Raw genomic sequence first — 26,227 nt, forward strand, 5'->3', positions numbered from 1 at the left:
AAGGGGGGGGGGGTTCTTTCAGGTTATCGTGGCAGTAATCACGATAATGTCTACACGTCTGCCTTCTGGCACAATAAGAGGATTTAAAAAGCGCCATAATATGATGAACTGAAACGACCCCGAGGCTCGGATCGGCGTGTGCAAAGCTGCGGCGGAGGTTTTGCCCCCAAATTCTGTGAATCAAACAGAAATAACCCAAACAATTTTCCTAAAACGCACAAAACGAGGCGATCAAAAAGAGAGACGTGGACGAGAACACGGAGAGGTTATATCATCTTTGTTATTAAGCTCAGGGCCACTTGGTGGAGGGGGGGGCAGCGCTTAATCCAAAATTAAAATCATATGAGGCTTAATGTGTTCAGAGAGACGGGGATGCTTCTTTTCACACAGAAAAAGGCTTGTTCAGTAACGTGTGTGTGTGTGTGTGTGTGTGTGTGTGTGTGTGTGTGTGTGTGTGTGCTCACCTTGAGGTCTCTGTGTACTATACATTTCTGATGACAATACTGCACTGCTGACACAATCTGGAGGGTGACAGAGTGGGTGGAAGGGAGAGAGAGAGAGGACAACAAGACGTTCAGGGTGAAAGAGTTGCATAATTAAGTAAACGGCAGAATGCTTCATTAGGAATTAATCAGGAAGCATTTATGAGGAACAAGAATGGACTCAAGGTTTGCCACAGAAATGTCGCTTAAAAAAAGAGCTTGAATTCATGCAACCCCATTTCCTGGACAGCGTCTTGCAAAAGTATTCATACCTCTAGAACTAGGGCGATACATTGAATTTATCAATTCATCCAATTTTGTTTTTGGAGATTTAATTTTAGGAACATCTGATCCCTAAAGACTTTTTAGGGATCAGTATTCTGGAATACAGAACATACAGATATTTTCCTTTTTCATGTTCAGACTTGAAAAACTGTGAATTCAAATCCCAGACTTTTCCAGATTTAGTGGGAACCCCGATTTGTGATAGACAACAAAACTGAAAAAACTGGGACGTGGAATCAAGATGATAAAATATTTATTTTTTACAAACTAAACATCTGAAATGTGTGGTGTGAACTTGCATTCGTTCCCTTTTTAATTCCAAGCCCCTAAACAAAATCCAAAATATCAAATTACCATTAAAAGCTATGAAAGGATTTGAGAATGAATACTTCGCAAGGCGCTGTCGTTTCCTTTAAAGGAAACCAAGATAAAACAACATCTCAGAAACAAGGATCTTCACCTGTCTGAATTTGGCACGTGCTTCTTTTTCCTTCATCCTGCCGTGGGCCACCAGATAATCAAAGACCTCTCCTGAGAGAGAGAAAAAAAAATAAGGCAAACAGATTTAGTGCTGCAACCAAAAGCTGTACAGTTGAGATGTCCTGTTCTTTTTTAGACTTATTTTTTCAATGGGCAAAAGACTAAACCCTTAACCCCAGCCCTGATTCAGAGGAGGGAATAGCCCAAAACATTAATTACTTTCTGTTAGATAGCTGGTTACGTAACGCGCAGAGATCCAAGCTGCGGGGTCAATAATTTACCAGAGACATGTGCTTACCTCCGCTGGCGTACTCCATTACCAGGTACAAAGTCTTCTCCGTCTCTATCACCTCAAAGAGCTTGACTGGAGGCAGAAAAAAGAAGAAACTATTTTTAAAAAAAGGAGGACAAGAGAGAAGATAAACAAAAAAAAAAGTACAGGATGTAGACTCTCTCTAAAGTAGACGTCATGACCTTCAAAGATCAATCAGGCGTGGTCATTTCTCAGCGATTGACGACAGAACGGACCGTGGTGCTTCAGGGTGACTCACCTATGTTGGGATGGTTCAGCATCTTCATGATCCTCACCTCCCGAAACAGCTGCGGCAAACAGACAAACAAGTCGTCAATCAGCAACACAGAGCGACGGCGCACGACTGTCTGGTCCGCTTGTTTTCTCCACATCGATTCATTTAAATCTGCGGTTCAAACTAATCATCATCCAGGCACAAACCTCCAGGGTTCTCAGACTATTTAACAGATTTTAAAAGTATAAAAGATGAAAGTTAACAATGGATGGAGAGGTAACTGGGCAGTGGATAAAGACAAAAACATTTTTCTTTTTTTTATGCTAATCCAAATGCGGATGGTTCTTGACTAATTCCAGAGTTTTCCAGGCTTTCCAGGATGGCTATAATGGAAAAATTTGCAGGAGAGAAAAAGAAAGCAAACATCTAGTTCCTGTTTATAGACATAGGGTGGAAGAAGAGTCGCTCAAGATTCAAGCTATGCTGCTTGTATCATCTGCTGTAAACGAGTCAATAAAACCCAGTAATGTTTGACTTGAATTTATTAACTTACAATCAGAAAAAATAAAATAAAAATGTAGCTAAAATGACTTTTTTTGGACAAACAAGTGACATTTTCTGTAATCTGTGTGATCCATTCAGTTTCGGTGAACTAGTAAAGAAAAATTAAAGATAAGTTTCATAGACTTTTAATAAAAAGAAGAAAAAAAACCCTTAAGATTTAAGTCATGTCCAGAACATCTGCTGCTCATCCAGATGTAGCAGGTATCAATCTCTTCAGGCCTTCTTGGCGTTTTGAGCTGATCACAAGTTGCTGGCTACCACTTATCCACCCAGTTTTTAAGAACTGACTAGTTCCCAATGTGGGAAAAGATCTGAGGCTTTCCCTGACCGCAGGTCTAAAATTTAAATGTTACAATCCTGGAAGGTAACCAATGTGATATCAAGGCCATCTGCCCTCTTTTATAGTAATCAGTCTGCTAATTAGAGCGATAGGATAATATCTGGTGTGCTCCTTTATGATACAACTATACTGTAATTAAGCTGGGTGATAATTACGTGCCAAGGCATGAATAAAAGTGAAATTGTGTGTTATATAAGGCATCTTTTGAAGTCAATAAAGCTCTTTGCTTTGTTAATATGCATTGAGTCATCATGCACACTAAAAAAAAGTGAACAGATGATCCAATTTAAATATATTAACTGGTCACAAGTAATTAATTTAAGGTTATCCAAGTTTATTGAGTTGTTAGTTTAAACAAATAAATTAACTTGGATAAACTTAATTCAATTACTTTTGACCAATTTCAGCAATTTAACTGGAACAACATTCTCTTTTTTCAGTACATAACACTCTAAAAACAAATGATCAACTCCAAACCAAAGTCTGTGAAACATTTTTTAAATGATGCCTTGAAAATGTGTGAAGACATCGTCAACATTTTCACTTTTTGGCACATTCTGCCAGAAGCTACCTAGACACACCATGCCCAAAGTGAAACATGGTGGTGGCAGTATCGTGATAAGGGGTTGCTTTTCTCTAAATGGAGATGAATGGAGAACCTGTTACTTCAGACCTTTTATGCCTCCTGGAACAGGTTTACACTGGCATATAATAATGGCTGCAAACAGATGTGTAGATGTGCAACCAAATATATTTGAAAAGCCGAAGTGGAGCCTCCTGCACAATCAACAAAAATGCAGCAAGTGGTTTCTGGATGGCAAGTCAACAACAAAACGCTTGTCTTTTCCAGCAGCCATTGTACATGCAACGGTAAACCCAGTTGACTAAACGTTCAAATGAAGGCTGCTTACTAAATGAGATTAAAAATATTTAAGTAAAAACATCTGTTTTAACTGAACATTCCTTTGTTTTTAAATAAATATTTAACTTTATGCCACAAGCCACAAAAAAAACCCCCCACTATCACCATTTTTATTTCTCCGATTAGGAGACGACGGTCGATCTAGTTCATCAACTACAGGACTTAACTGCATCTGCAGGAGCCATGTGACTTACTGTAAATGATTTACTTCATCTCCACCACTGTGCTGCCTCTACATTTTGTGCCTGGTGTCTGTATTTGGATACAAGTGTCTATTTTATGGCCTGCGTCGGTGGATGGAGACGTTAGAGGAGCACATGGTGTGTGTGTGTGCGTGCGTGTGTGTGTGTGTGTGTGCGCGTGAGGCTGGGCCGTGTCTGTTTAGGTGGACAGACCCCACCCTGCCACGATCAAAGGAAGTAATTGCAGCTTGTTTCCCGTAATTAAAACTCTCTCTGAAAACTGGACCACTTCAGACAAGTCGAGCAGAGAGGGAGAAAGGAGGACATGTGGGGCAGGAAGAGTGACTTCTGAGAAAAAAGGGAAAAGAGGGAGTGTGCTTTAAAGATTTTCCCTGTGTGTGTGTGTGTGTGTGTGTGTGTGTGTGTGTGTGGGGGGGGGGGGTGTCGGGGGAGTTTATGGAGACCCACCTTTTGCAAACTGGAGGAGTTGAGCTGCGTCTTATCTATTATCTTTACAGCCACCTGGAAGCAAAACAAAATGTGTGAGCTGATCATTGCGCCTTTCTTTCCATTTATTACACTGTTGAATCTCACTTAGAAATCCCATTCTGTGACAGCAGAGCACACACAAATAGACCCACACTGTTATCTTTTCAGACACATATCGCTGGAACGATACAGTCCTGCAGCATGAGCACAACCACAGCACAACACGGTTGCATAATAAGACAAAACAGAGAGAAACACACACACGCGCGCACACATACACGCGCACACACGAGGGGATGAAGGATGATTTTGGCTCTAACCAATAATCAGGTCTACAGTTTATAATCCACCAAAGGAGACAAAGATGAAAAAGGAATGAAACGGGAGGAGAAAACTAAACAAAATTGAGAAATGGGAGGGATTTCAAGTGAGAGCTGCACAAGAACAAAAGAGCCGAGCACAAAGGCAGGGCAACAAAGAATCAGCTCTTCAGAAGGAAACAGAACAGGGAGGTCTACTTCTGCCTGATATTTCTGTCAACCAACGTCTTCCTTTCAGTCCTCTTTCTGGTTGTGCCTGTCTGACTCCCTTGTTTTCTTTGTGTGCCAGGAGGTCACGTGGGGCGTTATCAGGGTGTCAGGCACAAGGCTGTCACATATTGACAGAGCCCGCCCACTGCACTCTCTCACACATAGGATAGAAAGGGAAAAAAAAAAATCAACAGCTGACTCAACTGGGCATTGGACCGGAGTCCAACACAGGCTCAGATTTTACCTCTTAAAGGGACAGACCGCCACCTTACATCACAGCTGTGATTCGGAGGAAACCAGAAAGACTCGGGCTTCTCTGTTCAGCCTCACAGCGCTGATACAATCTGCAGCAGCCGATGCACAAAAAGCTGTGCAAAGCTTTAGATCAGATCAAACTTGCTCTGTACCAAGTCTGAGAGCCCGTCGGTATCCTTAGCAACCAGGAATCCAGTCCAACACTGAGGACTCAGCCAAACATCAACCATCAACTCCTACTTTAACCATAGCATCAAATAAAGCTCAGCCTTGTAGGATTTTTTTTTGGTTTTATTTTACAATGTTTGCTGAGATAAGACATCAAATTGTCAGGTTTGGATTCATTAATGTCATTTATATCACAAAAAGACATAAAGGAGTTTGGTTTTGAAGTAGTTTTCTAAAACAAAAGTTTGTTTTGGACCGATGTACAAGTTTGGGTTGATATTAATATCCAATGTCCCTGCTGCTGTTATGGTTGATAACTAATTTTTACAGATTTTCCTACGCTTTCAACACTTTGACACAATAGCAACTTTATGCCTCCCATCTGTTCTTCACAATAATGCAGGACATTTCAAATGCTACCACTGATTGACACTAACTTCTGTGGCAGAACTCTCATGTTTTATAAGTAACGATTCGAAACTGAAAATGTTATTTCCTCTTTGACTCTAAAAATAAAGCAGACAAGTCATACCTAAAATGGATTATTCACCAATGATAATTAGATATTTTTTCTAAACAACACAGATTGTGGCTTAAGATCAATTCAAGTAAATACAATCATAAAACCAGATGATCTGAACGGAGCGATTTGCAGGAGGAGCGTGTTTTGAATGCTCACCTCTTTTGACGTGAGGACGTGTCGTGCCAGTTTGACCTTGGCGAAGTTGCCTTTGCCGATGGTTTTCAGTAACCGGTAGTTGCCGACGTGCGGCTGTTCGTCTGACGTGGCCGTGGACCCCGAGTTTGGACATCGCGACATGCTGTATCGACCAGTTGAAGACTTCTGCTCCTGCAGAAGCAGATGAGGAAGAGTTAGGCGGTGCAATGGGATGTGAATATGAACAGACATGCAGACGAAAACGAAATCGCAGGCTTACTTTATGTAATCCTGAATATGGAAAACAAAAGTCTATATGATAATTGATTGTTCAATGGTGGATCTGTTTTTGATCCAGATGTTTTTTTTTTGGTTTTTTTGGGGGGTGGGTGGGTTCAGATGCTAATGCTAACTTTGACTAAAGTTACAACCTTGCTTAAATGTGTAAAAGCAGTGATTTCTTTACCTGTTCATTAAACAACATGAACATCATAAGCCTCCCAGTTTAAACAGGTAGTGTGAAACTGAACTGCTTTGACATTTTTCCAAACCTTGTGGGGTTGAAAATAAGGATTAACGGATGAATATGAAAATGTACCGATTTTTGAAGAGGACCGTTGCTACTGACATCAAGTCTGTATCTCATTAAAAAGTGTCTAGGATTCTACTATTTCTGGAAAACTATGTTTAGTTTGGATTATTTGGGGGGGATGAGGGTCTAATAAATGTAGGGAATAATGTCAACATAGTCACCTTTAAAGATTCTCAAAGAGATTCTGCAGATTTCAACCCTTAGCAACAAACGTAATAGGATTTCAAAGGACCTCTTAAGGGTAATAAATAATTCAGTTTGAGACATCTGTGTGGCCATTATCATGAAGCTACAGCTAGCGTGAAGAAAGTTTTATGAGCACAGAAAATGTGGGTTTCTATTTATTGACTTGGCTTGCTTTTCCCTGGTTACACGCGATAAAGACTGCTCAAAATATTCCAGACTCAAAAAACCTCAAGTATGAGGACAGGTCTGAGTCCAGGCGAAGTCATTTATTGTATCGTGTCATTTACTTTGTATTGCTTTCATAATTAATTACAATTTTTTTTTTTTTTAAAATGTGTCCGTATTGTTGGGATTGCCATTTTCTCTGTTCAATGAGAGCACCAATTAATACCAGTAAATTTGAAAATAGGATCTAACAGTTTTAGTGATACAAATCATATTTCTTTATGTTTTTCAAGAGCAATATTGATGTTTGGTGGTGATTGCTCTTACACGCAGTTTTAGACGTACCTAAAAAAGAAGGAAAGTAGTTCTTATCGTCACTTATGACAATGGTACCACAATATATCATGATAAAAGTCCATATTGTCCACCACACGTCTGAAGTGTTGCAGCTTGGTTACAAGTTTGAAGCGCCTCTAGTTCTGAGATGAAACTAAGATGAAATCTTAATATTACGAATAATTTAGCCATTCGTTTTCCAAATAATGCGACATGTCTAAACCATATTTTTGGCACAAAATTGCAACTTGGTCCTCTAATCTTTAAAATGAAATTATGTTCCACACAAAATGAATTCAAATGTAAAAAGTTGTTGGTCTTCTGAGTGTGAATTGTTCGAAATAGGGGTGGGTAATACGGACTTAAAGTTTTATCACAATACTTTGCGGCACAATTGCAACAATAAAAGTGAGGATAAATTTATTTATATTTATTGATGCTTTTGTTGAACAAACAGCAGAGAAAATAAAACTATCAATTCTGACAATAAGGACATGTTAAGTGGAATATTTATCGCGACAACAATAAGTCAAAATTATTAAGACATTTATCATGATAAATGATACAATAAATGCCCACCCCTAGTCTGAAAGCAGTGAATGTACATCCTCAGGAGCAGTTTGGTTCTTACTCTATCAAAGGTCAAAATATTTTAAGACATTCTATAAAGACAAATATAAACTAAAATAACTTTAGCTGATCCTGCAGTAGACAGTAGGCCCTTCATCTCAAACCCACGCTGGAAAAAGAAAACAAAACCTTGCTGTGCTGGCAAGTTTTGCATGGCTGGCAACTGTGATTGGGTTTCAACTCCAGGAAAGGGTCACGGCAATTGTGCGTGTGCGTGTGTGTGTGTGTGTGTGTGTGTGTGTGTGTGTGAATGTGTCTACGTATTTCCATATGTGTGATCTGAGCGGACAGGTGAAGCGGATCAGGGTCAGAGGAGAGGACGACTGGCTCCAGGGTGACGAGACGCAAACACTCTCACACACACACACACACACACACACACACACACACACACACACACACACACACACACACACACACACACACACACACACACACACACACACACACACACACACACACGCTATGAAACAAACAGCGACAGCGCACTGAAACTAGAATACGCTGTTGTGCACACAAACGTCTAACAAGACTGACGTGTGTTGCCGTACACAGAGGCAGAAAGTGAACACACCTCTCTGAAGTTTGCTATCAGCAGCAAACATGGCGGCCAATGACATCTACACAAGAAACGCAGCCGGTAATTCTTCAGTCCTGACGCAAACTTGACACACAGAAGGAAATTAAAGCTGCAAATTACAGAGACTCCACATTTTTATTCCCCTGCCGTCAAGTCATGGGAAACGAGAAGCTTCCTGATTACTCCACCGGCTTAGTGTGGGCTTTTTAGCTCCAGATGGTATAATCTAATGGCTGCATCTCTGCCTCCCCCCCACAAGCTTCCTCATGCTGACAGCGCAGACTTGAATAAAATGTAATAGGCCAGATTAAGCATTAACAAAAGAAGGGGAACAAGGATTTAAAAACAAATGACAGTTACTCTAAACCCAGAGGACAAGGCAAAAAGGCCCTTATGTCGTCTTGTGGGAGGGATGAGGCCAATGATTTTTATTTTTGGACTATGTGGGTGAGACCAACTGTCCTATATAAGCGCCATTAAAGACAATAAGAAGCAAACGGAGCATTCGGAGTCAATTTGACGATCGACTTCTGCCCTCATGTTTCAGGAATCTAACCGTTTGTGACCAACTCCTCTCCACATTGATTTTACTCAAGTTCTGCTGACTCAAACAGCATCAGCAGCTCATATTTTATTCTTGACAAAATATCTGTAGATAAAACATTTTCAAAACAATGAGCCACAACATTTTAATGCCCTGTTAAATCCTGTCAATCCTTGACGGGAAAGCTAAATGGAAAAGCTGTCAATACTGCATGGAGAAGCTAAAAGACTGACAACAGCCCAACAGGCTACCACGCAAACTTTTAAAGTGCTCCCACGTGCCGTGAAAGTGCTGCAGCAGGCAGAGGAGGAGCTGGGAACTAACATGAAAGTAATGGAGAACCTTTATTTAAAAAAAAAACAAAAAAAACTCAAAAATCTGATTTTGTTCCAGCGCTTCCAGGCCACGCTGAAAACAACCTTCAGTGTGGAAGTTATTAGAAGAAGACTATCCATTCTGAGCATTACTGTCGTGTATAAAAATAAAGGCTCAGAGAGAATGTAATTCAAAAGGAAATACATTTTTTCCCACATCTCTCCAGATTGCTTAGGCTGCTAGAGAGAACAAGACTTTCAGCAGATACCAGGAAGGCTGAACATTTTACAACAACTTTGTGATAATGTACTAGTGAGTTTGTTAAGTGAACCATGTCAATGGTTTGGAAGGTTAAAAGTTAAGATAAGAATCAACATTTTCTACAGGGTACACACAGCTTAATGCTAGTCAAGCTGATTACTAATAAAAGATGTCAAATTACATGACTTTAAATTTCCTTTACATAATATGTAAAACCTGTTTCATCACGAGTCCTTTCTCCCACACTATATGTAATGTCGTCTCTGCTGCTCCAAACATTAATAATGACCGCTCCGGGCAGGAAGGTTAGAGAGAGAGAAAAAAAAACTAATTAAAATGCTGCTCATATCTTTTGTATTATAGTTCTAAAGAAAAATATCAAAACAACAGGCAAAGCTTTTAAAAAGTTGCTCAATTTTTTCCCCCATCATGCCATTCCTAAAGTTTAGGGTGCTTTGAATGAGATACCGGAGGAAGCCCTAAAGTTTCACAGTACTGCCCGTCCCCAACCTGTTGCTATCCGTTGCTGGTTAGTGACCTATGGAGAGGGTAATGTGTTTTTTACCTGATGTAAAAAAAAAAAAAAGGACTAATTTGTCAGCTTTAAAACTACAGTTATGACACATCTACAGCAGCTGCAGGTTAATTATCTGAGCAGATAGCCCAACTAATTAGGTTAATGGCATTTTATTACAATCCCCAAAGAGCAAAACTGTAAAAAGCTATACTATTCTGCAGTGCAGACTCTTAAAAACTACTGTTAGCTGTGATTTGTATACGTAATTATTTACGTGCTTACATGTGTGTTAAGATAAAAATAAATCTAGTTAACGCTACAGCTGTAATAATGATTGTTGAAATTTGTGCTTTGTTTTGAATAAAAACAGGAATATGGGGTATTTTTACACAATGTCATGACACTGAGAATCTCATCAGCTTTCACTAAATTACTTTACTTATAAAAACGGTAAACTTTAGCAAATGTCAAGATTGAAATTGTAGACTTTTACTATTGCCACAACAGTGGAGGCACTTTTAATGTGAACAACCAAGTAGAAAACTGCCTCTCAATAAAACATCCTTCAATTTTCAAGATTACGTCTCCCTCATCTCCGATACATTCGCCTTTTCACTCGGCCTTTAAGAATGATCAACCCTGACAACTATAAAGCTTTTAGATTTCTGGCACGATTGGATAGAGTGTCTTGCAAACCAGATATGAGAGACTATAAACTGCTCTTTAGTCTTCCTGCTCTCCTATCCTCTTTCATGTCGGACTATTTTTGCCTTCTGATTCTTCCTTCATTTTTGGGCAGCTGCAGGCCGAGCCAACCCTCCTTACTAACACACACACAGCCAGGAATACAAGCTGATAGCCACCTCTCGCCATGGGTATAATTATAGACGTGTCGGAGGACAATAAGTGAAATCATTGTTTAATTCTCATATTACTCTGATGTTAAGTTTAACTCAGGAGTACCAGCAGGGAACTACAACCCAGGAAAAAAAGGAAAGACATTTTGTGGCATAGGTTTGATTTGATGTGTTAAAGACTTTCAGAATGAAGTGTCTACAAGTCGTCCCTCAATCAAAACCCATGTTTAATGACAGAACTTATCAAATATTTCCCCTATTGTTATTTAAAACCTTACATTGTGAAAGTAAGAGGTAATATTTGCCTAGCGGAAATAAAGGTAGCCAACATTACTGTCAACAAATCTAAGAGGAAGTGCTTTTATTTTGAAGAATCTGAAATGTCACGCGACTATAGTCCTAAACTTTGAGTTCAAGTCTCGAGTCTCAGAAGCAGCTTCAGTCCGAATCTCTGCCTTTAGATGCCGGTTTATTACTGAAGTCAACATACTAAATTCACCGTTTTATGGTCTGTTAACATTCACCATCTACACTCACCAGCCACTTCATTATGCAAACAACTGTTAGCACAAATAGAAAACCAGCCAGACACCTGGCAGCAACTCAATGCACTTAGGCCTCTAGACGCTGCAAAGACGACTTACTGAAGGGGATTTCAGTCATCTTCAGTCACTGCTAGACAAGACAGTCTGTGTATTTTACTTGGACTTTCCACGCATAACATTCTCTAGCACCGCCATTTGATGCAACCAAGGTATGAGGAATACCGTCTCTCAATGCACAGCACATCAAACCTTTAAGCAGATGGACTATAGCAGCAAAAAAGTGGTTGCTGCTCCTGTCCGCTGAGACCAAAACATGAGACTGAAACACCAGCGCACATAAAGATTTGGTGAGTATTCAAGTAATAAGCAATGAATATGCCCAAGTATTGCTGTTGACCATCTTCTAAAGGCTGCTTCTTGAACATGTCTGAGTAGTTCAGTGTAGTCCAATGGCTTCCACAGTCAACAGATCTTAATTTAACAGAGCACCTTTAGGACTCAGTGGAACAGGAGATTCATTTTATGTTCAAATCTGAACAGCTTTATGACGCCAGCATGTCAATATGGACCCAAAAACTCTTTGGAGTGTTTCGACAGCTTATTAAATCTGTGCAAAGGCGAATTGGAGCAGGTCTGAAGGCAAAAGGGAGGCCTAGCCTGGTGTTAGCAAGTGCTGAGGTGGTGTATAGAAGGATAACTTGGTGACAGTTTGGTGGTGAATATGAATACAAATTTACACTCAAAACGGAACCACCATTAAGCAACCATTAACCATTAAGTCGAGTCATAACAACAACAAATGCCAGGTCACATTCCCAGCAGGTTTCCAACAAATGAACTGGGAACCTTTTCTGTTTTGTTTTTTGTCAGAAAGACAAGAACAAAGTTTTTGCTTCTTGTTTACATATCTTGTTAAATTTCCAGAATCTTCTAGCCCAAAACTCTGCCCCTAAAGCAAAATGCATCACTTTTTAAAATTAAAATTATGGTATTTGAAGCTACTGAAGGTTAAAGAGGTCAATCAATGTTGGTGATGCTAAATTAGTATGAGTTTGGTGCAGGTGTTCTCAATGGCATATCTACAAAATGCTAACTCATTCCAAATTACTCCTCTTGTGGTCTTCCTACACTCTAAAAAGTGTTTTTGGCTGTAGTTCATCTTATGGACTTATTTACATTAATTTAACTTAATTCTTTTGCTTTTGCTATGACAACTTACTTTTTTGTGTTCATTTAACTCAAAACTTACAAATCTTTAACCTGAAGGAACTTTTCACTTTGACTTTACTTAAAACAATTGAGTTCAACGCCAGTTTTGTATCCTAAGTCTGACCAACTCAATTTATTATGATCATCCAACTCAATTCGCTAAGTTTTTATAACTTAATTCATAAGGGGGTTTAACATGACAAATTTAAGTCATTCTTACTCAAATCATTTATTTTGTTCTAATAAACATTTAAAATCTCTTTGATTTAATTCTACAGAAAGTCAACTCAAACTTTTAAGAAGTTCCAAACTAAATTTAAATAATCTTTTTACAGTGTCATCTAAATACACAAATCTTTTCCTTAAATAACCTTTTTCACTTTGACTTTACTTGAAATAATTCACTGTCCCACGTCTGACACCATGACTCTTACGCTTACAGGGACACATTCCCAGTAAGCGACTGTGGCTCTGTGGATAGAGCAGTCGCCTTGTAATCAGAAGGTTGACGGTTCGACTCCAGCTTCCTCCTGCTGTATGTTAATGTGTCCCCTGGGTACTTAATCGCAAGTTGCCAACCAATCTGAGCATTAAATAAATGTGTTAATATGTGCTTTCAGTGGTCAAAAGTGTTATTTAAGTTTATTTACCATTTTTGAAGTAAACTAAATGATTTGAGTAAGACTGACTTAACAAATTGAGTTGGGTGATTATAATATATTGAATTGGTTAAACTTAATAAATTTAGTTGGATAAACTTAATTGAATTGCTTGTTACCTACAGAAGCAATTCAATTAAGTTGGTTCAACTTTTTTCTTTTTAGAGTGTAAAACTGTTTCCATTTCCGCTTCCTGGCACAAATAAATACAAAGATAAGCTGACAAAAACTTACCATGACACCACATATGTTAACATTATCTTCTTTGACTACAATCAAACTTTGGACAACGTGAAATTACTTCTGATTGACAGCAAAGCTACTGCTAAATCAAGCGCCATCAGCTCTTTGATACTGCACACAAGCAAATAAAGACCCAAGAAGTGCAGCTACAAACCTCCTCCACACATCGGCCGAAGTCTTTGTTCTCCTTTTTGTCACAGATCTCAGAGACTTCTTTAATGACCGCCACTTAGAGTGCAACAGAGCAAAGCCCTTTGCTTCAAACCTGAAAACATGAGCTACTGTATTGGAAGCACATTGCATGGGGTGCAGGCTTTTTATGTCCGTTGTGTACCGTGTGGAGAAACCATTAGCGTAGTGTTTACATCCTGCTCAACGATTGAAAACCCTCTCCCATCGCCAACACAGATCCAGCACAGTTACTGGCGAGCTGTTCGCAGCTGAAAACCATTTAGTGCCAACACAAGCACTTGCACAAGATCAAAATACACACACCAATGGGGAAGTCAAGAAACACCAAGGTGGTACTGGTTATGTTTCGACTCGGGCCTCATTATCACTGACCTTTGCTTATCTGACTTTGAAACCAATTCACTCTGATGCAAACAGATGGAATTTCACAGAAGTTTAACAAAGTGCTGCCCTTATTTTAACAGCAAGAGACGTTCGCCTAAAAAAAACAAAAGCGAAACTGACTGCACCTTAAAATGTGGATTGTAGCTACACGATTATTACCCTTACAATTGCAAACAATTGAAACATAGAAACTTCAAGCCAATGAAGCTCATTAGCTGCAATTAAAAACTGTTTATTCGAACTACTTCTGTAAATGAAACTCAACCAAGTATTAATTTGAAACAATCTACCCTGCCTTCAAATAATTAACCCCTATAAAATCAGAGTGCTCACCTGAATTACCCCCTTTTATTGCACATTGGCTACAAGTTCAGTACGCCTTTTTTTTTTTTTTTCTTTTACTGGAAACATTTCAGCAAATCTCGTTACATAACCTACTAGATGCAATATGCAAGAGAAGTAAAATGAGCATGAAATAATAATAGCTTTGTGATGCTGCAAAGCTCAGAGTCAGCACTTCTGTGCTCGCTGGGCTTATTATTTCAAACATTACAAAAGCACAAACTGCCCCCTCTCATAAAGCATGTTAGTAAATGTGATGCACAACAGAGGGCTTTAGAAAGTTAAATAAGGACTAATAAAACAGAAGTTGGTCAATTCCGTAGAGCCACTAATACCACAGCGGCTTCAAACCACCACTGGCTTGTAGCTCTTCAGGGTGAGCAATAATAATAAAACATCTTAATAGGGATGTCCGAATCAAGGCTTTTTCTTCCAGATGCTAATTTGAGTCACAAAATGCCAACTATTGGTCGGTAAGTAAGTAGGTGAAGTAGAAGTTCAACATAATGGGAACAACCTGCAGTACAGCTTTGAGAGGCATTCACAAGAAAAAAGGTTATAATTTGTCTGAAAAAATAAAAACATCGGCTGTGCAAACTACAGCACATCTTGTTGAGGGCGTGGCTGAGAGAAAAAAAAAAAATCTTCGCTTTCAGATTAATCTACTCTTATATTAAAAGGTATTTTCTGACCTGATAGTCTGGTAGACCCGGTTTGATTGAGAACCAAAGTTGCAACATTTGTTATGTTTTCACCTGCTGTTTGTTTTCACACTGCACTTTGTCAAATGATCCAAATCCTCTGAAAAACTTGTTCCCCTCCTTGCCTGTGGTGGCGCTGCACCGAGAACCACTGAAGGAAGCGACACAAAAAACTCTGAAGACGACAGTGACTGCAACTTTCTTTTTTATGAAATGTAAATAGAATGTAAATGTGAAGTCAGATTTCTCTGCATTTCTCTCCTGCCCAACCGACTTAGGAAAGGAAGGTGTTACTAGAACAAAAAGTCAAGTTTACTGCTAAACTAACTACAAAATTTTAGATTTAAACTTAGGTTAATTATCTGTAGCATCCCAGTAAATCCCAAAACATTACTTTTTAAAGTATCTATCTGCAAACTACAAGAGATGTCTCCCAAACTGGTTTTGCCATACTGCAAATTTGACAGTGATGGGGTTTACAAGTTATTTAAAAAGCGAATCTTAATCTGTTCAAATGAATATATTTATGTAAAAGCTCTGCCAAATTAACATTGTGATTAATGACAAAACATAATTTAAAAATTGGGTCATTTTCTTCCACTAGCAGGCTCAGAAATCCCAACACACCAGTAAAGATGAGCCTTCCAGTGATTACACTCTCCATCCACACAGCACTATTTAAAAAGGCACCTCTTTGCTACAGAGCAGTCATTAAATTTCCTTAGATCTCCACTCCAAAATGAATAAGTGCTGGCTGATAGATAAGAAGTCCTAATTAAAAGCCAAAAACAGGAGGAGACAAAAAGGGGGAAAAGCAGCACCTCAGCCAAAATCGGAGATAAAAGAACTGCTGTAGCACCAGCTACACGTGGCCTCGATATTATTCCTGGGAGCTTCTTTCATACAGTCCATAAAAATCAGACGCAGAGCTGCAAGTACAAAACATTTACTGCAACGCCACTGAAATAAAAGTGTAGCTGAACACACGCAACTATTAGGCTTAATCATACAAAACGTCTCGACTGCATTGCCTTCAGTTTACAGAAGATTCACTGGTCTGGAAAAAGTTTGCAGTGGCCATAATAAAATGACTCGGGGGAACATTATGTGGAGAAACTAGTAATGTGACATTTTTCAAATAAATATTAGATTCTAAACACAAACAGGGTCAACTTTACTGAAGACGATACTTCTCTAAACAAAGCCACCACTAACAGTCTCAGTTACCCAGATAACACTGAAAAAGCTGCTGCCTCATGCAAAAAAATAGAATTAGTTCGATGCCACTCTGTACATTCACTCTACATACACGCTTGCTTATCTTGATGTTGGTTTGTATTGCCGTTCAACTGTTACCCCACTTCCTCATCAAAAGGATTCAGACTGCTGTTCTTATGCAAGCATTTAGTCTTTGAATAAAAAATATTCAAACACTTCCACACAAACTACACGACTTTCAAAATCCCCAAAATTTTCCAAACCATATTCTTCAAAGTTTTACGTGACCTGCTTTGCAACTGACTGAAGCCACCAGTTAGAGGCACTAATACAAATAAAACTCAGACCAGGTAAATGGATAAAAAATACACAGAATTGTGATCAATAATTATGATTAGTAATGTTCTTCTGAACCACAGAGGGATAGTAAAACTGAAACGACGATAGTAAAACATGCATGTTTTTTTTTTTTTACAGCTGCTGATGGAATATGAGGAACAAGACCTTTAAAAACATCCCAGTTATTAAGTAGGTCAAAGACAAACAACGGTTGCTCAGTTAAAGCTGTTATTGTCCGCTTTGAATGCAATTAAGCAACTTTTAAATTTTTTTTTGTTTGTCAATTTATACAGAAGTGTATTTCTAATGGAGAATACCCAGGTGTCTGAGCACGTTTTCTCCCTACAGGTATCTAAATGCAATTCTTTTATACAAATTTGTTTTACAGAAAAAAAAGGACTACAATAAATCTATTTTTAGCTGGCACTTTAGTTTAAGTTTCTAATTGCATTTACTCCAGCTCTGCCATAATGCTGTAAAAGAAAAAAAAAAGGGGGAGTGCCTTAAAGGAAATATTATATTCTGAATCTCAAACATAGTTAAAGCCTTCAAGGTCTGAAACATAGATAAGAATCAGCCGTTTCCTTGATTTGTTTTTAATCATGGAAATCATGTTAGTGCTGTCAAATAAAAGAAAACTTCTCTAATACAAAGTCACACCCTTCAAACCAGGTATGCTCCTTCTTATATGGATAATGATGTACTCTTCACCGCACCATCTTGAAGACAGTCATCTTCCACAAAATTACATATTATTTTTTTTATCCCTTTCTCACAGGAATACAAGTCAATGGATGGGTTCCCACTTATCTTAGTCAAAAAGATGTAGTTAACATTCAGCTACGGAGATCCATTTCCAAATCTCCCCCCGTAGGCCTTGATACAGCCCAGGTACAACAGCCACGCCAGTATAACAAACTCCCAAAGTCATTTTGAGAGAGACCCCTTATTTTAGCAAGAGTCTCAATTCGCTGTGAATGCAGTGTGTGTGGGATCGTAGAGTGTGTGTGCCCCCTCTGACTGGACACTCGCCCCCCCAGCTCCCTTTGGTGTGTGTGTGAGAGAGAAATCGATCCACCAACTCCTGTTTGCACTCTTGCTGTCATAGATGGGATACACAGCACAGCACTTCCTTGTTCTGAGAGCGGAGTGACTGGAGCGCTACATGCTACTGTAACCTTCAGAAGGTGTGATAAACCGATGGCTACGTCATCAAGTCTGCTTGTGTCATTTTGTTGCTCTGAATCGAGGATTTGGACTGGAGAAGTTTTCTTCTTGGAACTTGTCAAGAAACTTTTAGATCGACTGGATTCCTCTCATTTAGTGATTTTAAATTTAAACTAAAACTTAATGGGGCCAATTCAACGACATGCACCTGTTTAATAGCGTGACATTTTATTTTAACTGTGTATCTTTTGTGTTGTATTTGTTGCTGCCTCTTGACCAGGACTCTCAATGGGTTTTTATCTTGGTAATAAAGAACAAATAACAATTTAAATCCGTTTCTTTGATAACGATGCACAAAAAGCCTGTGGTGAACTGTTTTGGCGTCAGTTTAACCATATATTTTGGATATTGAATTAAAATCATCTGGTACTTCAAAGCTCAGGGTTTCCCCAAGTGTATTATAAGCCTGGCGGGCCACCAGGCTTTGCTTGTGCCAGGCTAAGCATTGTTTTTATTTAAGTATTTTAAAAAATGTTTGCATTTTTTAAGACTTTAAAGTTGATGTTCAGGTATTAATCTTCCAATTTTTCAATAACACATGACTAACAAGTCCTGTTTTCAAATTTTCTGTCAACTTTAAACATTTTTTAACTCACAAACATCACAGGATGCTGGATGAATGACTGCCCCAGCACCCAAACACTGGGCCAAGTTTTCTGGGGGAAACCATGAAAGCCTATGACGGCAAAATTGATTTTAACAACATGAACAGGCCCACAGCATCACAGATCCGTGTTTAACAGTGAGCGTTAGTTGTTTTTATGCATGTTCATCCTTTATTTCACAGAAATCTAAATCTTTATATCTTAAAATTCAAAAGCAAACTCCACGTTTACATTTGTGATGGCAAACCAGATTTTCTCTGCTTCCCTGAATAAAAAAACAGTAAGATGAAAGGCTTTAGTTACATTTTAGTATTTTATTCCCCAGTGGATTTTGCCAAACTAAATCAAGGCAATCCATGAAAGAGGTCAGACTTTTTTATTTTTCAGTATGAGCTCACACTCCTACAGTAAAAATAACTTTATTTTAAAGCTTTAGTACATGGCGTGCCAACAAACCTGCCCTGCGGGTTGATCGAGGCCAACGAGAGGCGACTGTCCCTGTGAGAAGATCCTCCTTTCCTGCCTCATTTTAATGGACTCTAAACAAGGGTGTGAAGTCAAACTGCTAATCAGCTGTGTTTTCAAAGGCATTTTTCTGGATTAAAGTCGATGAAAATTGAGCTACGAAAGCTTTACCAGAACTCAACATTCAGGGTTTGGTAGCAGCGACTCGATGTTTTTAAGAATGGGTGATCACTTTTACCCTAACAGACATTTTTCCCCATCAGCTAACCTAACATGTCAGAGCTTGAACTGCTCAGGTATTAATTGTCTGCTTTCATTCTCCACCGTTTTAGTTCACAGTAGAGGCTTGTGTGATAACTAGGAAAATATTCTTAAGATTTGATTTATTCATGTCTTTTTTTTATGTTGAAACAAATCTAAGTATTCGCCATGATGTTTTATTCCTATCTCTTTAAATGTTCTAATCTACAATTGGAAACAGCAAATCCATGTTAACAGTAATAATAATGAGGGAAACCTTGCGTTGAACTGGCAGGGCAGGGGAACAGAGTTCACCTGAAGCCTGGAGAAAAGCCCATCGTTTCCCCTCCTGTGTGACGTCAAGCTTTTCAAATCTACGGTTGAGTGCCGCACCTACGGCTCAGCCAAACCAGAAAGGCCAGTTTCACCCCTGCTCCCTGAGATCCAGCCCAACAAACAGCTGGGAGCTGCACTGAAGCCGCCGCAGCACTCCGATTCCCAGGAACGCCAAACCTACGACGACGAAAACGAAGCTCCGATTTCATTAATAATTAACGGAGTGTGTGAGGGGGAAATAATAAGTAACTCCTCTTTGAGTGAGTGAGCGAGTGTGACGAAGTGAATGACCTTTGTGTGCTTGAAGCAGAATCCCTAGTTAGCTTTGCTTTTCATCTCATCTGGCTCATGACAGGTCTGTTGGGTTAAAGGCCCAATTTACTGTTTTCTGGGAGTGAAAAAAATTTGCAAATCAAAGCATAACATTGCTTAGAGATAAACGACAAAAAAAAAAATTTGTTTGTGATATATTTCACAAATCCAGAAACTCATGTATATAGAGTTTCACTGCAAGCCTCTTACACTCCCAAAAGGTGTCGGGTGAAAAACATGAACTTGTGCCCAGCTGCACTCAAATTACCAACACGGCGTTTGCTTTGTCTTTTGTTGCTGTGGTGCTTAGCAGCGTTTTTAATCTGCAAGCCACAGTGGGGCGGGTTCAATAGGTCAAAGTAAAACACAAACTAAAGCTGAGAAACAAGACAACTGTGAAGTTGGTACAACACTCTGAAATTAATTCAGAGGCTGAATAGATCACCATGCTAGCTCACAGGTGGTACAGGGGTTTCCAGACGACGCAAAGGGATTTTTTTTTTTTTTTAAACACAGCAGGAGGTGTTCCTAATCGTATTCATTAAAAGTCCACATAAATACAACACAATCTGATTTAACCTCATTAGAAGCAAGTATTAAACAGTTTCCTAATGAAGTTTAAAAAGGTTTCGTCACTGCTGAACCTTATCGGACAAGAAGATCCTAAACAAAGGAGCAAAACTATGGGAAAATGTTGCTGATCTGTCTAAAAAATGCTGACTATAAACAACATTAGAGACTGTTTGGGTTTTCATAGAAATACTTTACACAATTCCTGATGATTTGGCAGAAAGAAAAAAAAAATCAAGATTACGTAAACAGCTGTGAAACCAAAAGACTTAACGATGGTCAAAAAATATTCTCACACCACGCTTGAACATTTTCAGCTTCTGTCACATTACAACCACAGACCTGCTAATTTTATAGGATAGTTGAAGGAAAATGATCGTAGGGCTTCTCTACTAAAACATATGTGGGTTAGGAGAGTGTTAAATATATTACTATGACATCATCAGTAGGGATAAACACACAGGTACCCCGCAACTCTGTTAACTAAAACCGTGAAGATCATTTTAACTACCGTTTCTTTTAATAGTCATATTTTCATTAGCTGTTTATTACTTTATGATTTGATGCTTTTAAAACTAAAATACATTTATCTGGTTGAATGTAAATGTTGGTACTTATAACCGGTGCTGCCATCTTGTCAGATCCATTGTCAAAAAGAGATTGCAGACCTCAACAAGGTTTTTTATTTGATTTAAAAAAGATCATCATCACTGTGTAATATCACCAATATCCAACTACCACAATCCAGATTTATTTAATTACAGTTTGTGGCTGTACAGTAACAAAATGCAACAGGATATGAACAAAATTTCAGGCGAAACCTTCTGCTATTTGCCCTCCAACGTAACAAAAAGTAAAATCAATGTATAACATAATATGTAGTTCTATACATCCATGCATTTGAATACTCAACTCTAAAAACACCTACAGCGACCTATTTTAGTATTCAAAACACTAAAAATGCCTTAATAGGTATCAATAAGCACAGTGGAAACCATCTTAGTGCTAACACAGATCCTAACGTCAATCAATAGTCCCCCTCATCTATGCTCAACGGAAATTATTCACATCAACTAATAGCGTAATGCTGAGTTATGTTCCACAGAAAAATCCTCAAATAGGTAAATCTGTGAATACTGAACCGCAAATGCTGCTGAAGACTGGTGCAAAATTAAAATAATATGCATTACTAATCATTCTGGCATCAGACCTAAACTGTCTGCTGTTTCCTAAACACACAAACCCTAAAAACCACAATGAAAACCACAGTCTGGTCCCGAGCATGACGACGTGCCAGCGGTGCCACATATACCAGTAAAATAAGTCAGAGTGTGTGATACTGAAGTGGCTAAACATGTGCAACATTATACGACTTCCCTGCAAGTACAAGTCTCGATAATACAGGGCATGTACTGCTGAAAATATTAACCAAAGGCAGCAGACAGGTATCTGATTTCAGGCCAGTTCCTGTTCAAAAACAGGCCAACTGCCAACATAAAAATCTGATATAACTGCGCAGCTTCGGGTTATAGTTATAAAATACGCTCACTTCCATGTTATCTTATGAAACGTTCATAAAATACAAACAGTCTTTGTGATAAGTAGCAAAAGGCCTCACTAGAAAAATCCCTGCATGTGAAGTTATTGTTGGACATATTTGCACCCCATATCACAAAATATCTGGGGAAAAACCTACATAGCAAACCTTTATGTAAATAAAAATGAATGATAAAAATTGCCCATAAATGTACTTATTTTAAAATAATTTTCATCTTTTGAGCATGTATAAAATGTGAGCCAAATATTCTGACGTTTTGACATCACTTATTAAAACATATATATAAGAAATCAAGAGTTTTTATAAATTTAGCTATCATAAACCAAGATAAGTAATATTCAAATGATTCCTATAGCCCTTATAGATAATCACTGGTATCTTACATGCTGATGTGAAAGCATGTGAATGATGTCAAACACAGAGGGAGAGAAAAAAGCAGGTCATGTTTGTGAACTTGGTGTCTGGCGGTTAAGGTACACAGTCATACGGGGTGTTATTGTTGTTCCTAAATTAGGCATGGGCTGGTGTGAGACTCTCGCAGTACAACGACCTTCAGCAAAAATGCCAGTTTCATAATATTTACGTGTAAATGTGAGACAAAATGTACAAAGTTTGATTTATCTGCCTTTATTTTTTTAAAAATAAATAAATCAATCAATCCACCAGTTTCCTCACTGGTACTAAAGATAATTTAACATCTTGGTGGTTACAGTTATATTATTATTTATTGTTATTTTGATACACTGACTTGGAAAAAAAAACAGAAATAGAAAATCCATTAAAGTTTTTACTTCGTGAATTTGAAATTATTATGTCATCTTAAGATGGAGAATTAGGGAAATTGGACATAGAAACAAAAGGAACAGTACATTTCTGCCAAAATACTCAGGAAATTAAGATTAATCAAAAATTTTCTCGAAATAACGAGGAAATGTCCGAGTCTGAAAAGTTTAAAATTTGCTAGAAAAATCACTGAAATTGTGAACTTTTTCCTCCCTAGAAAATTCCTGAGATTAATCTCAAAATTTCTGATTTCTTTGCAGAAATGTACTCCTCTTAAAAAAAAAAAAAAAAAAAAAAAAAATCTACAATGGCCCTAACATGCCACCATAATATCTTAATTTTATTTCCAATCAATTCTAGCTGTATCTGAATGCTTTCTATTTGTTAGTTGCTACTGATTAACTGAATGTTTTCCATTGAGGGAGAAATAAAGGATTTTTCAGCTCACTTTTGAACTTTGCATTAGCTTTCAAGGCCTTTCTATCATTCTACTATTGCTAATTATTTATTAACTAAGGTAGCTAGAAGAAGGCTGTCAAACAGAGAAGGTCAGTGATGAGTTAGTCTAATTTATAATGTTTTATTTCCAGCTATCACATTTATTTTCTATCCTTACAGACAATTTTTCTAAGCAGATTAATATCCAAACAGTCAAGTTTTTAAAGGGTAATATTGCAGCCACCTGCCTGGCAGTGAGCAGCACAAGTTATTCGGTTGAAGAAAGCTTAAGAAAAAGAAATGGGTTCCTGTTCCCTTTCTTCTGCTCCTCTCCCAGTTTAACTACAGACTCAGACAAACACTGCAAAAATAAAATCTTACAAGTATTTTCCGTCTAGTTTCTAGGTCATAAAACTTAGTAAATTTGAGATAAGACAAAACTAGCTTCTAATGAATATTTCATAAAGCAATAGGAGCTTGATTTAAGTAAATAAATGATTATTAAAACATTGGTTCTACTGGAAGATTATTTCTCTTAAAAGATTAAAATTTGTACATAACTTTAACATTCTGCTCATAATAAAACAGCAGAGTATTTTAGTTTAATTTCCTTTGAATCTTCAATAAACACTTGATTTAAAAAAACAAATTCAGTAAAGCTTGAAAGCCTCGCCTTCATTAAAGCTCAACAACAGAAGGATCCAGTCTGTTCAGCCACTTCCCAACAATGACAAAAGGACAGAACGAATTGCACCGACCTGTATTTCTAGTTTGTATGTGTGTCAAAAGACACGGTTTGACGAAGACTTCACTGTAAAATAGGAAACCAGTAGGTCATTCGCAAGGAAGCGGACAAGCAACAACATTCTGGAGACATTTTACACCAAGAAACACTCTTTGGTGCTGAAGTAAGTAAAGTAAAAACAGCTACAGCTTTGCGTTTGAAAACAAGTCGCCTGTGTGTCATGCACTTTTCAACAAGTTCCTCAAACCGACTGCCGGTCTTAGCCTTGCATAACGAGCCACTTAACATATCTGCCATTTAACACCGCTAAACACATGTCACAAGGCACTTCTCTGACGATACGCCCGAGCCGGACCGGAACGTCCTCACAGGTTACGTTTACTCCCACCTCAGTTTGGAGTACGGTGGACATTCGCTGCCATTTGGTCCTGCATCTGTAGCTTTCCAAACAGAACCGTTTGTGAGGGGAATGCACATCGGTGACCTTTCACCCAGGCACTCTGTTAAGGACTGGCAATGATCAAAACCCTTTTGTCTCCTGAATGGAAAAAATTCAGATTAGATGTGATCGGGCTAATGAATAAATGACTTCAATCGAATGCACATCACATGGTTCGAGGAATGAGGGGGACGGGGTTTCCGACCGCTACAGGAAACATATCCTCCTCCTTATCGTCATATCATTTATGAAACTCCACTTTGGAGGAGAAATTGCTGTGTGCCAGCGAGAGGCATAGAGGAGAGCTAAATGTAATGCTCTCCTCGTCATAATGAGAGGTTGGAGCTATTCTAGATGGACGGTTATCTGCCTTCATCCGGCCAGTAACCGCTCTCGCTTGGTACAGACGAGAAAAATGCAACATTAATGGCCTCATCCGTCTGTTAAAGCACTGGCATTTAGCATCAAGACAGATATTTAATGCACAGCTTCATGAATATTTCTATTTTAGTTTAGTCAGCTCTTCGTCAGGCCTGAAAGGAAAAGATGCTGAGCACCAGAGAGCGGTGGACATTAAGAGTAGTTTTTGTTTTTAAGATTTCCTTGAGGAAACAAAAAAAAATACACATTTTTACATCTTACAAAAATCTTATTTTTTTGTTTATTTGGAATTTTTAAAATATATATTTAATCTTTTTATAGAAATTTTATTTAAATTTATTTTAAAATTAGTTTTCATTTAATATTTATTTACATATTTTTTAATCTTAAAAAATTTATATCATTTTTAAAATTATATATATATAGATATAGATATATATATATATAAGTAAAGATTTAGTGACCAGTAACCCTAAATAATGTTTAATACAATTTACTGGATTTACCAAAAAAGCACATTGAAGTACTAATCTATAAAACTGTCATGCCAAAACAATACAAGGTTCAGTTTGAACATACAGCTGTCGGAAACAAGTTAAGGAAATGTATCGTAATGTTTAAACATTAAACCGAAAAGATTCAGCTACCGTTACTGAATATAGACAATAAAAAATAAGATAAACTTCTTCCCAAGTACGCTCCAAAGGTTTATTGAGACTATAAAAGGATTTCTCACTTGATTCAAGATATACGACAGTTTTTAAAGCCCCAAAAAATCTTACGTAAGGCTTATATATTGATTAAAATTATTTTGTGGAAAAGCAGAGAAAATGTTATGGAAATGCAGCTAATTTTCAAAGAGATTTTGATTTAATATACTTAAAATATTTATCAAAATGACTAACAACACATTGTTGTTTTTAAACAATTTACAAGACAGATCTTTAGATTTACATGCAATGCCACATTATCTTTCATAAACATAATGTTTTCTTAAATGAAATAAAAATGAGTGTGAGTTTTTTTTTTTTTTTGAAAGCTTGTTACATAAAACAGCAGTAAAATATTTGATTTTTTTTAATGATGAAGAAACATAATCCTCCATTTTTCAGTTCATAAATCAATTGATACCAACAGGTTGGAGCTTTAATTCACCTAAAAAGTGTAAATCTTTTGGTAGATTATTGGTATTGATGTGCTTCCCAACTGTTCAGGCATAAAAACTTGAACACATTTGTTTCCTACCATCACATCACATCCTCTCTGAAACAATACAGCTCAATCATTTTTAAGCTAGCCGCTCTATTCTGGCTTCATGCCCCGATAGCGACGCAGCTAAATACGGAGGTGCGTATCTCTCGGAGTGCGTGCGGTTGTACCCTCACCTACATGTGGTCAACATGCTTTTCCTTTTACAGAACACCGGAGGTA

At 38.0% G+C, this 26,227-nt stretch overlaps 1 protein-coding gene across 11 annotated transcripts in view; it reads right to left on the bottom strand.

The window, feature by feature from the left end:
• The window catches only part of mark2b (MAP/microtubule affinity-regulating kinase 2b), a 61,352-nt gene that overhangs the window by 31,373 nt on the left and 3,752 nt on the right, over positions 1–26,227 (bottom strand). For all 11 annotated transcript variants that reach the window (XM_088015376.1, XM_088015375.1, XM_088015378.1 and 8 more), the window contains 6 exons: positions 5,904–6,074; positions 4,251–4,304; positions 1,799–1,847; positions 1,546–1,611; positions 1,228–1,298; positions 465–521 (listed from right to left, as the gene is read on the bottom strand). In XM_088015376.1, the coding sequence (XP_087871502.1) occupies positions 465–521; positions 1,228–1,298; positions 1,546–1,611; positions 1,799–1,847; positions 4,251–4,304; positions 5,904–6,074 (468 nt within the window). The remainder of the gene's footprint in view (positions 1–464; positions 522–1,227; positions 1,299–1,545; positions 1,612–1,798; positions 1,848–4,250; positions 4,305–5,903; positions 6,075–26,227) is intronic.

Source organism: Poecilia mexicana, unplaced genomic scaffold, assembly GCF_051168715.1.
Source record: "Poecilia mexicana isolate PSO_F unplaced genomic scaffold, ASM5116871v1 scaffold_18, whole genome shotgun sequence".
Taxonomy (NCBI): Eukaryota; Metazoa; Chordata; class Actinopteri; order Cyprinodontiformes; family Poeciliidae; genus Poecilia; species Poecilia mexicana.